General features: G+C 35.7%; 1 protein-coding gene across 1 annotated transcript in view; it reads right to left on the bottom strand.

The window, feature by feature from the left end:
- Positions 1-2197: 2197 nt before the first annotated feature.
- Positions 2198-12863, bottom strand: part of LOC105493508 (ribosomal RNA processing 15 homolog) — a 49068-nt gene continuing 38402 nt past the window's right edge. Inside the window, exon 5 of the mRNA XM_011761180.3 lies at positions 2198-7521. Within this exon, the coding sequence (XP_011759482.1) occupies positions 7378-7521 (144 nt within the window). The 3' untranslated portion in view covers positions 2198-7377. The remainder of the gene's footprint in view (positions 7522-12863) is intronic.

Below are 12863 nucleotides of genomic sequence, written 5' to 3'. Positions count from 1 at the left end.
TGTTCCTTTTGTCACCTTGAAAGTGAGGACCCAAAAGAGCATGGCATCTACTACTACCTTCCATTGGCCATAGGTTAATGTCATGGTTAAATGAGACCGAAATACTGAATGCCCGTTTATCTTTCCAGAGAAGAGTTCAATTTCTAGAATCTCATTTTCTATACGACATTAATATCATCTAAAATGTGAGGAATCACTATTGTGTACAGCAGCTCTGTGACTCGAGCCTGGATTGAACTATACTATCTGTGTGGCCCTGGTCAGGTTACCGAAACTTATTGCTTGTTTCCTCATCTGTATAATGGGGACAATAACAGCATCTACTTAACAGGGTTATAAGGAAGATGGTATGAATTAAGGGTCATTATGAAACCTTTAAATATTGTCTGGCATAAAACCAATATTGTTTAAATGTTTGCTGTTATTATCACATGTTCTGTTCCAACTTTTACTTGAATAAGTGATAGAACTATGCAAAATAGGATGGTTAAAAACAAAATAGCAATGTTTTTTTTTTTTTACATCAAGAAAACAGTGGTTCTCACTTAAAAATAAAGTTTTATTACTCAAGAGGCACAAGGAAACAGTGGACACATGGAAAGGGAGTCAAATTTTTTATGTTCAACATTCATTGCAGGGTAATTAGCAAACCTTAAAAGATAAAGTAGGATTCTAGCAAATAGGACTCTTCATACAGTCATCAAATATAGCTAGTATCAATAGTACTCTATTAAACAGTATTTAGAGTTTGGATTCTAGAACAGAATAAGTAAGGAAAAAATAAAAAATGTTTTAGTGTCTCATTAAATGTCAGGATCATTTTTCTCAATATAAGGCTTTTCAGACTGTCAAAAATTACATTCTTTAAAAAAAGTATTATTCTATTTACCTCATGCATTATTGGCATTTAAGAAACTTATACTATCCATGTTTTCAATCTTACTTTTTCAGTTAACATATCATTGACACCGTGTTTTCATCAGTCTTCATGATAGTTTATGTAAATGTCCTCATACCACTGAACTTGTAAGTTTTAAACAATTTCTTGCTATTAAAAACAATTCTATATAATACTGTTCACACAGCATTTTCTGTCATCAGGATCTTTTCCTGAGGAAGGTTTCCAGAAGTAGAATTGCTGGGCCTCAATAAGCACCTACCACCTGTTAGACTTTAAACTTTTGTCGGGGGGAATTCTATATAGAAAAGGAACACTCACAATTACATAGATGAGAAATGAACGGAAACCTATAGGCGCAGCACTGCACTTCATCTTCCAAATGCATAAGAGAGAACATCTCTTGACACTCTACTACATATCAGGCACTGTGCTAGATAGACACTGCATACATTAATCCAATCTTTACACCATGAACTATATATTATTATATCTGATTTATATGCTAGCCTTACAAAGGTTAAGAAACTTACACAAGGAAACAAAGCTAGTAAGACTCAAAACAGAACTCTGAACTCAGTTGTGATTCCAAAATTGTGCTGTCTCTCATCCAACAACAAACACTGGCATTTCTTAAAATGTTCAGTGTAAATATAATTTTACTGGTTATTAAGGAGTACATTTGGGAATCCTAGTAAGGACCAAGATACGGCAGTCATGTCTCATGCAATCTATCCTAGTGTTCTTGCCATTTGTAGACAAAGATATCATCACATTGAACCTTTTGGACTTTGAGCTTTTATATTTATAATATACTTAAGAGAACCCAGTGTTGCTGTACAAAGACAAATATTATTGTGTAGAAACAGTCTTGATGTTATGATTGGTACTTCTCAGTATTTCAGGGCAACTGCTGAGTCTGGCTGCCGCACTGATATTTTCAAAGCTGATGTCAATCTATTGTTTATGGCCTGTCCATGGGAGGGATACATTTTTACCTAAGATTGAAGTCTGGTTCTGCAAGTGCAAAGAGGCAACTGTCTGGTAGCCTGAGGGTGAATCAACAGCTGCAAGGCCACCCACACATACGGACACAGCTCTCAGCTGTCTCTCCATTTAGAGCCCCAGTTGTTCCTGACCTCTTACAAATTTGGTATTTTCACTTTGATGTTTATGAACCGATTGCATTAAAAATGCAAGATAATGATTCAGGGTTAGAGAAACTATTATTTATACAAATGTGGTTAACACCTCATCATTTTAAATTGGCTGTGCTAATGCTCATTGTGCTCTTCAGGGTTTTGTGTGTGTGTGTGTGTGTGTGTGTGTGTGTGTTTGCCTGAATCTACAACCTACATTTGCTCTGGCAGTATGTTGAGTATGTGCTAGAATAGAATGGACCTAGGCAACTCTAGGGTCCTACAACTAAATACACTTACTTAGAAAACCTCCTAAATAAGTAGGCCCCTCGATATAAGTGAAAAACATGGGAATTCACTCCTTACATGGTATCTGTTGCTCCAGCAGTTCTCAAGATGTCTTTTGATGCGTCATAAACCCATTCTTTTGGAGAACAACAAAATGATTTAAGGTCTGGTGTATTAATTCTGAAAGCCTCAGATGATAAACAATGCTAAAAAACCAAACGCTATTTGTTATTAACTAAGTGGCTTAACATTTAAGGCAACAGTTACCCTACCATACAAGTTAATTATAAAGAAACATATCTTTTTCAAAATATAAATACTGAAAGAAAAGTCAACAATAATTCAATCAATAAAATTTCACCAGTATTTGTATATGCCTAAATTGTATCAATAAAAGTTTATGGAAAAAGCTTAAGACAAATTCACAATTCCCAATTTCACTATTGTTTTATTAGACTAGATATATGCTCTGTAGCTTTATTCTCTTCATAGTTGGGATAGACCCACTAGCCACATGTAACTTAAAAGTTAAAGTAATTAAATAAACTAAAATTAACAGTTCCTCCGTATCACTAGCCACATGTGAAATGCTCAATAGCCACTTGTGCTAGTGGCTACCATACTGAACAGCACAGACGTAAATTCCATCATCACAAAAAGTCCTATTGACAGCAATGATTTAGACTTTTAGTCCCTATAATTTTATTATAAGGTATTATGCCCACTCTTCTAACATATATCCTTGCTCGCCTTACTCAGTTGAAAACCAAAGAGCGTTTAACAGAAAGCTGAATATGTGCTCCTCCCACTGAAGGAGAGGGCACAAAGGAGGGAGAAGAAAGGTGAGCAATGTTGGAACAGGTATTTTAAGAAAGCAAACTTAAATTTAAAAGGTTTACTGCATCTCTAGGTAAAAAGTCCTAAATACTAACTCCCTGAAATTATGTTCAGTAGACTAGGTAAAAAATATTAATACAGCTCTCTAAGCTAGAAAACAGTCTAAATTTAGAGAATCTAAAATTATTTAAGAACTGTTAGAATATAACTTCCATCTATATAACTGTGATTAGATTCATTCTAACTTAGCATTTTATTAAAACATTAATCACAATTTTAAATGTCTTGTCAACCACCTCAAACATTCTACTTCTAAATCTGCTCACAGATTCCCTTGAGCAATATGTTTAATCAAATGTCAGAAAAGCTTGCTCACTGAAAAAATTTACCAGGACTACCAATGCTGCAATAGTCAGTAAGATTCAAACACCCAGCTGGCCAAAATTCAGACTCCTGTTTTCTTGGGGAAGGAATGAGAGAGCTTTTTGTAGGCACGAAGTAGTTCTCTCTCCTGTTTCCAAAATTTGCTCTCACTGCCAATTCACCTCAAATAGTCTTCATACTCATGATATCTACAGGGCTTACCAGCGTCTATACCATATCACTGACATGCAGAGTGGAGATAAATATCAATCACATTGATCCTAATTGATGAATTTGAAGGAAGAACAGAATGAATTCTGCTTTGGTCAACTGGAAAAAATGTTTCCAAATAAAAACAAAGCTAAATTATCAATAAAGTATTGACAAATTATAATATTCACTATAATAGTCAACTTTCCTCGAAGTTAAATTCCTTCAAGTTAGCACATTAATGGAAATGTGGAAGGAAATGGAAGGAAACCATAAGAGGTTTCCCAGAATTTATACATTCCTTTCTTCACCCATCTGTTTTGAAAGACAAAAAATATTTTATTTTAAAGAAATTGGATTGCCTTCAAATAGACCTTCTAGAACCTCCTACTGAGTGACTTTAGGCTTTAAGTACTAGTAACCCTCTGAACTATTCTATCCAAAGGGTTTACAAGGTATATTTTGCAATTAATTGAGTAATATTTGAGCAATGCAGAATTCTAGGTAATTTGAAAATAAATTCAGTGCTCCAACTCCACTATAAAAAGTGCTAAACTTCTAAGATAATTCTATTTTCAGTCCTAGTCAGGTATTATCATTGGCTTTCAAATTCTGATGCTTAAAAATAATTAACAACCAATGCTAAACTATGATAAAGACTAAGAACATTAACCCCAGCCATCCAAGTATCTAGAACATTCTATATATGAAATAAGGAAATAAGATAATTATTTCTATATATGAAATAAGGAAATAATGCTTCCAAATTATTAGTTCCTATTTTCCATAGTTCTTTCTAACCGAGGAAAAGTAACCTACTATATTATTCTCAGTAGTTACCAAAAATAAAATCCTAAGTGTTACGTTTAAATAAATGGGGAGGCAGGAATTGCGGTTTTCTTTCCCCTCATTAAAAAATTCAAAGACAGGTGGTATGGCAGCTCACACCTGTAATCTGAGCACTTTGGGAGGCAAGAGGCAGGAGGCTCCCTTGAGCTCAGGAGTTCACAACCAGCCTGGGCAACATGGTGAAACCCCATCTCCATCAAAAAGACAAAAAATTAGCTGGGCATGGTGGCGCACGCCTGTAGTCCCAGCTACTCGGGAGGCTGAGGTGGGACGATCGCTTGAACCCGGGAGGCGGAGGTTGCAGCGAGCTGAGATTGCACCACTGCACTCCAGCCTGGGTGACGGTGTGAGACCGTCTCAAAAACAAACAAACAAAAACCACAAAGACAATGTAGAAAGATGAAATAGACTTGGATTATTTATCTGATTGATATCAGAATAATGTAAATGTTGTAGGTAAAATATTTAGAATAGAGGTGACAGAACTAAACTCAAATATTCACTTAAGATATACAATTAGTTTCTAAAATATGCACATTCCTGGTTTCATATTTATACATAATGGTATTTTGCTTAATACCCAAGAGACAGAAATACTAATACATAGAAGATATCAAATCTATATGATAAAAATTGTCATATAATTCATATATACTTCATAGCCTTCTAACAAAAGTGATACAATTTTTTCCCTGATAGTGGCAACTCAATTTTGCTTTGGAATAAAATCATTTCTGAACAAAGGAAATCTGCAAATATTCTCTTCCTTACTTTCAATGTGAAAATCTTGTCAAATTTTTTCAAATTAAATGAGGGACTATATTATGTTTCAAAACAGTAAATAAGCTACTTATCCATATCTATGATGTGAATGTACTATTCAGAAAAATTCCTGCAAAACTCTAGTATAACCCAGAAACAGATTAAATTAAATTAAATGTAATCTTAGTTCTGGGGAGAAAAATGTGTTTAAGTTGCTGCACATATTTTTTTTTTCAAAATTATGTGTTTGTTAGGTCATATTGAAATATTTATCCATATTAAGTTATAGCAGGATATTTAGTTATCCTGTATCACTACTGAGGCATATTTGTTCACATTTATTTATATTGAAAGACACTAATGTTCAAAAGTTAGAATAAATACAAAAATGCATCTTGTACTTTGCTGTTTTAACTACTTGATATCTTAGGTGTACATCTTCCTTTATGATAACAAATACCAGGACACAGACTGATTCAGCTTTAGTCATATAATACTGTAACACTCAAATGGGTTTCAAAATATAAACATCTCTGCTCTTGCATAGTTTTTTGGGGGGAAGATTATCCTTCAATATGTAACAGATGCAAGTATGTGCAACTGGGTGGTAGGAGGGAACCATTTTTATTATGAAAAGGGATGGATCCTTTTCAAAAAGGGACAGATCATATTTATTAAATAATTCCCTTAAAAACTTTACATCTTGGGCCACATTTCACAAAAATTTTGGAATGATATTAAACAGTCTTTCCTCTTTTTAATAGCTGGATACTAAAACTCACCCAATTTAATAGTTTTAAGGCAATAATATGGAATCAAGTCTCAAATAGAATGCAATATTCTGCTGCAGATTATTTGTTGCCTAACTGCATCATTTCACTGGCTGGGCAGTCCATAAAAAGAATTTAAGCTAACTCAAATATTTGGGAGGGAAAAAAAGAAGAGAGAGACTAAAACATGTCAAACATGCTTCCTGTGAAATTATGTCTCATTGCATAAGCATGAGAATTTCCACCTCTGTAAATCTCTCCTGCAAAAATAGCCTAACATCTAAAATAAATCTGTCATTATTTATATTATTTAATAAATAAAAGGAAAGAAAATAAAAGCTGAAATCTGGGCCGGGCTTGGTGGCTCACGCCCGTAATCCCAGCACTTTGGGAGACCGAGGTGGGTGGATCACAAGGTCAGGAGATCAAGACCATCCTGGCTAACACAGTGAAACCCCGTCTCTACTAAAAATACAAAAACAAAAAATTAGCCGAGCGTGGTGGTGGGTGCCTGTAGTCCCGGCTACTCGAGAGGTTGAGGTGGGAGAATGGTGTGAACCTGGGAGGCAGAGCTTGCAGTGAGCCGAGATCATGCCACTGCACTCCAGCCGGGGCCACAGAGCAAGACTCCGTCTCAAATATAATAATAATAATAATAATAATAATAATAATAATAATAATAATAAATAATAATAAAATAAGTTGAAATCTGTTGTTGCTTAAATCATATCTTCCAGATTACCCAAAACTAAAATCACCACCCAAAATCTGAAAAACTATAATTTTAAACTTTATTATACAGGTTTTCTCAATAACTTCCCAACACAAACCATAAGACACCAATCATTCCCAAAAACTACAGATACATAGTTGGGTCTATAAGTTAGAAGGCAAAGAAATATTAACTTCAAAGAGTTTAATTATGAATTAGTACTGTATTTCTGAAAACATTGGTGATACTGAAATAACACACCAATAGACATGACCAATATGATCCCGGCAAAATGCGTATCTCGCTAGTCAAGCAGAAATATATCCTTTTACAAATGTTCTGAGGAACAATGCTTAAAATTATGCAAGGGTTTAAAATATAATTTTAATGAAGTATATAAAAAATGTACATAAAAAGGGAAATATGAAATCTAGCAAAAGTCTTTTGACTTTTTTACAAATGGTATCCTTATAATTCACCAACTATCAGAGGATGACGTATTTCTCTAGAAAAAAATAAAATGACTGCAATTGTATTTCTTATGATGCTTTATGTATCAGAGTCACTTGCAGATTCTGGTCTGCTGTCGTCTGGCCCATCACTTTCCTTGTCCCAGTCTTTCATAGATGCTCCCATCATGAAATCATCACGTAGGATCGTCCAACCCGGGCCCTCTTCTGATTTCACTTCAGTCTGAGGAAAATTATAGAATCAAAATATTCCAAAGTCAATTCCATCATCAGGAAACAAAAAGGTACAAGCTACAAAACAAACTTTTCAATGCTTAGTTTTTAAAATAGGGGTAAAACCAAGATAAATTATAAATTGACTTACTTTATACACTATGATTATGTACAAATGTATAATAAAGAACTAAACATTAATAAAATATTGCATGGACTCCATAAAAGAAACATGAAAGCAAAACAAAAAATTTTTTTGAAGTGAGGGAAAAAAATATAAATCTAGCTTTGATATTAATTTTTTAAGCACTTTTGACAACCAAAACAGACTTATAATACTATTTAACCTTCAGTGATAATTTACTAGAAAATTTGGGGCAAATTATTTCACCACAAATAACAATTTAACAAAGGCCTTTAACCCAAAGTAAATTAAAAGTGAGAAAAAGAAACTACCTTGGTACTATGCTAGGTTTTTTAAGATGCTATCTCACTTAACCTTTTTATAAAAATTTGAACCAAATGTTCTCTATTTAGGTTATGAGCTCACTGCCTGACCCAATCATGTAATCAAAGACTAATCGCATGTTGAAATTATAAATAAATGAAGCAGGCAATAAACATAATAGGTAGTCAATTCATTTCATTTAGTCACAGGATTTATGTGGTACTAAGAATTACAGGCTTTCATTTCATGGTACAATAGTACCACCTTGTGGTATCAATTAAGTAACACAATAGATGCAGCACTCAAAATTTTTCATTCCTTCCACAAATATTTATTGAGAATTAGCTGTGTATCAAGCACTATGTTAGGAACATAGTGATGAACAAACCAAAGCCCCTGTTTTTGGGGGGGCTAACAGTCTATGCATATCTATTTATGTCAATCACAGAAATACAAAATTTTGTAAAAACCTAAGGCACAAGAACCCATGACATTTGGTTAGAAAACAGTGTTATCATTATGCAGTCATCAACTACGTAAAAAACAGTTTTTAAAAAAAATTTAAAAAAAAAATATATATATATAAGGTATTTGCTAGGTTACAAGAGATTACTTACCTAACAGGCGAAGCTTCCCTTTATTTAAAAAAAGCCCTGAAACATTCATTCCATTAAAAAAAATAATAAATTGAACACTATTACAAGCAAATAAGAAAACTGTCCTATTGGCTCACTCTTGTCTTCTTGAGGTCAAAATATCAAGCAAAGCTTGTGCTTAAATATAACTTGAAGACTGAATGGGATATAAATGTTAGCAAAGATTTCAGAACTGACTTAGTATGTCAAACATCAGCACACTTTTTACTATAATTGACCCAACATACAGAAACAAATAAAAAAATCTGTGCTATTTAAAAACCAACATAAAACAGTTCCATTGCTTCTCATGCCACAATGATAGGAGAACAATAATGTAGGAAGAGAACGAGTATATTAACAATTTTTCATTTCTTATTTCTACAATATCAAACCTACTCTTAAAACTGAAATTCTACTTCTATTAGATTAAGTTAGCTAGCTGGATAAAAGGCCATTTTCCTTGATTTTCACTCTGTCACCCAGGCTGGAGTGCAGTGGCGTTATCATGGCTCACTGAAGCCTTGACCTCCCAGGCTCAAGTGATCCTCCCACCTCAGCCTCCAGAGTAGCTGGGACTACAGGTGCACACCATCATGCCTGGCTAGTTTTTGTATTTTTTTTTTTTTTTTTTTTTTTTGTGGAGACAGGGTTCTGCCATGTTGTCCAGGCTGGTTTCGAGCTCCCGGGCTCAAGCAATCCACCTGCCGCCTTAGCCTCCCAAAGTGCTGGGATTACAGGTGAGAGCCACCACACCCCAGTCAACCCAGGTTTTCTTTAAATAAAAAACTGATGTTCACAATGAACAAAAATCCACTTAGAACCAACAATTGTAACATCTCTCCTGTCAAAGTAAGAATTCAAAGCTTTCAATTAAATTCAGAAAAGTGTATAGCCATATCCAAACTGCTGACTAGCAAAGACCTATCCTGACTTTGGTAGTTGAGTTTACATGTGAACAAGTGCAATCTCAGTGTGAAGCCTCTATGTTAGGCAAGTACACCCAAAATGCCATCAACACTTTACCAAAAGAGCACACTGACTGACTCAACAGTCACATGACTGACTCAACACAGACTGTTTCTATAAGAGAGCTCACCCTGGCAACCAACCTCTAGCTGGACTGAGCTACTCCTCTACTCCTCTCCGAGGTAGCACCAGAAAACCCGCAGGCAACAGAAGAACGAAGAAGAAAAGGGAAGGTGGACAAAACTTTTTTTTTTTTTTGAGATGGAGTCTTGCTCTGTCACCTAGGCTGGAGTAAAGTGACGCCATTTCGGCTCACTGCAAGCTCCACCTCTCGGGTTCACGCCATTCTCCTGCCTCAGCCTCCCTAGTAGCTGAGACTACAGGCACATGCCACCACGCCTGGCTAATTTTTTTGTATTTTTAGTAGTGACGGTGTTTCACCATGTCAGCCAGGATGGTCTTGATCTCCTGACCTCATGGTCCGCCCGCCTCAGCCTCCCAAAATGCTGGGATTACAGGTGTGAGCCACCGTGCCCAGCCGACAAAACTTTAAACATGTATTTCAGAAAGAAAGGAACAATAGTAGACCAAAGGAAGGAATTCACTAATTAAAATGGTGACACTAACTATATCACATGTTTGTCTTGGAAGATGATTGCTGTAAACATCTATTTTAGGCAAGAAGAGCAACAACAGAGTAAGTTCAAAGTTTTGCTCAATTGTCCAATGTAAAGAATAACAAGAAGAGCTTTACAGGGGGATTTTGGTGATGTTTTTGTTTCTTGGTTTCAAGGATCAATATAGTCTGTATCAGTGATTCTTAAAGTGTGATCTCTAGACCAGCAGCATTATCTGCATAACTTGAAAATATGTTATTAGCGATTCAAAATCTCGAGCCCTATTAAATCAGAAACTCTAGGCATGCTGCCTAGCAATCTGTTTTTATAAGTCAGTCAGTGATTCTGGTACATGTTAGAGACAATTATTTATTTGCTTTAAATAAACATTTTTTCTTAGTGACAGTTGTGTTTACTGCTATAAGACCAAGTACACTTTATGGCTGAGAAGGAAAGATTTTAGAAAATCCAGTATTCGATTTTGTAAATCTAATATAAGATTCAGCATTGTATGCCGTAAGTATGGACATCACTCAAGCTATCATTACATTAGCATTTTTACACTGTGAAGCAACAATTTGGAAACAAAAAAAAGACACGATAGAAAATGTATAAAAACAAGCGCGGGTTAATACATTTTAAAAACAGATATGTTAGATGGCATCTGTCAAGATGGCAGCTCAAGAAAACCTTGTTTTAGGCCAGGTGTGGTGGCTCACACCTGTAATCCCAGGAGTTTGGGAGGCCAAGGTGGGCTGATCACTTGAGGTCAGGAGTTTCAGACCAGCCTGGCCAACATGGTGAAACCCGTTTCTATTGAAAATATAAAAATTTGCCTAGGCGTGGTAGCACAGGCTTATAATCCCAGCTACTGGGGAAGCTAAGGCGGGAGAATCACTTAAACTGAGGAGGAGGAGGTTACAGTGAGCTGAGATCACACCACTGCACTCCAGCCTGGGCAACAGAGTGAGACTCCATCTCAAAAAAAAAAAAAGAAAACCTCGTTTTAAAGGCAGCAGAATGACTCTCTAAATTCTAATGCCTACATTTGCTAAAGACTTATGCAGAAAGAAAAAAGGCAGAGGGCACATGCTAAAGTGGCAGTTTGAACATAAACAACTAGTCTTGCTCAATTGCAATACTCAATAAAACTTCAGAAAAGTGATTTGTTGTTTTAAAGACATAACTCAGAAGGACAAGATCAGAAGAGACAATATCAACACAATTTTGAAGGTGAAGGTGATGGACCAGAAGACACCAGGAAAGTTAAATCCTAAGACTGTAACTGTTGCACTGACAAAACTAACCCTATTTACACTGCAGAATCTGTGAAAGAATCAGAAACTGGAGGTAAGTATCAGGGACTTCTGGAAGTTAAGGGTTGAAGTGGAAGAACCAAAATAAAAAGAACCGGGGTGAAAGATATGTTTTGAGAAACTTCCCCATCCCATTCCACAATAAGCTGGCATAACACCCCGGAGGTTTAACTTCTAAAGAGGTAATGGGCTTGCACAGATGAAGGCATAGGTATAGAACTGAAAATGGGATTAAGTTACACACACACACACAGAGCAACCAGATATTGAATCCCAGCTCTCTTCTCACACTGGGCTCCCAAAATGCTGGTAGGCAGACCTTTTTCTTCTAAGTAGGAGATCGGAAGTTACTTTATTGAAAATCTGACCAGTTGCTAATAAATTCACCCAGAGAACCCTACAGTGAAATTTAAGGTGGATGACATCCGTATATTCATAGCTTCCAGTTGAATTTTTCGGTCTATTTGATCTAATCATGAACACACAACTAACGATTATCAAAAAGAAGACTGAGAACAACACAAACACAAAATGTAAAAAGTGACTTGCAGAAAAAAAAATTCAAGAGAAAAAAATTTAGGGAAAAATATCATCAACATCCTTGAAGAGTTAAAATATATTGCATCCATAAAATCAGAACAGTTGCTACTTGATTTTACTTCGTTTATTTATTTATTTTTGAGACAAAGTTTCACTCTTATTGCCTAGGTTGGAGTACAATGGTGCAATCTCGGCTCACTGCAACCTCCGCCTCTTGGGTTCAACCGATTCTCCTGCCTCAGCCTCCCGAGTAGCTGGGATTACAGGCACCCGCCACCACGCCCAGTTAATTTTTTGTATTTTTAGTAGAGATGTGGTTTCACCATGTTGGCCAAGCTGGTCTCGAACTCCTGATCTCATGTGATCCACCCACCTTGGCCTCCAAGCTAAGATTACAGGCCTGAACCACCATGCCTGGCCAACAGTTGCTATTTTAAAAGAAACATTAGGAGAATAACAAAGCGCTTAAAATTAAAAATATGGTGGATTAAGTAAAACAAAACAAAACAACCACATTACAAAAGTGAGAAGATAACAGTAAGGAAATTGCCCAGAAAATAGACTAAAAGAGATGAAAAGTAGAAGAAAAAGATAACTAGAGAACCAGTCCAAGTAGCCCAGGATGCAAATAACACGAGCTCTACAGACAGAGAAAAAATATACAGGAGGAAATTAATGAAGTACTTTAACAAAATTTCCCAAAGTGAAGGACACACATTTCCAGATTAAAAGCAGCCCTCGAGTGTCCAGTACAACACAATGAGAACATTATTGTAAAATTTTAGGACAACAGGAACTAAAAGAATATTCCATAAGCTTTCAGGAAA

The sequence above is a fragment of the Macaca nemestrina genome, chromosome 1 (assembly GCF_043159975.1).
Source record: "Macaca nemestrina isolate mMacNem1 chromosome 1, mMacNem.hap1, whole genome shotgun sequence".
Taxonomy (NCBI): Eukaryota; Metazoa; Chordata; class Mammalia; order Primates; family Cercopithecidae; genus Macaca; species Macaca nemestrina.
Note: the sequence above shows the minus strand (reverse complement) of the source record. Positions and strands in the feature narration are given on the sequence as shown.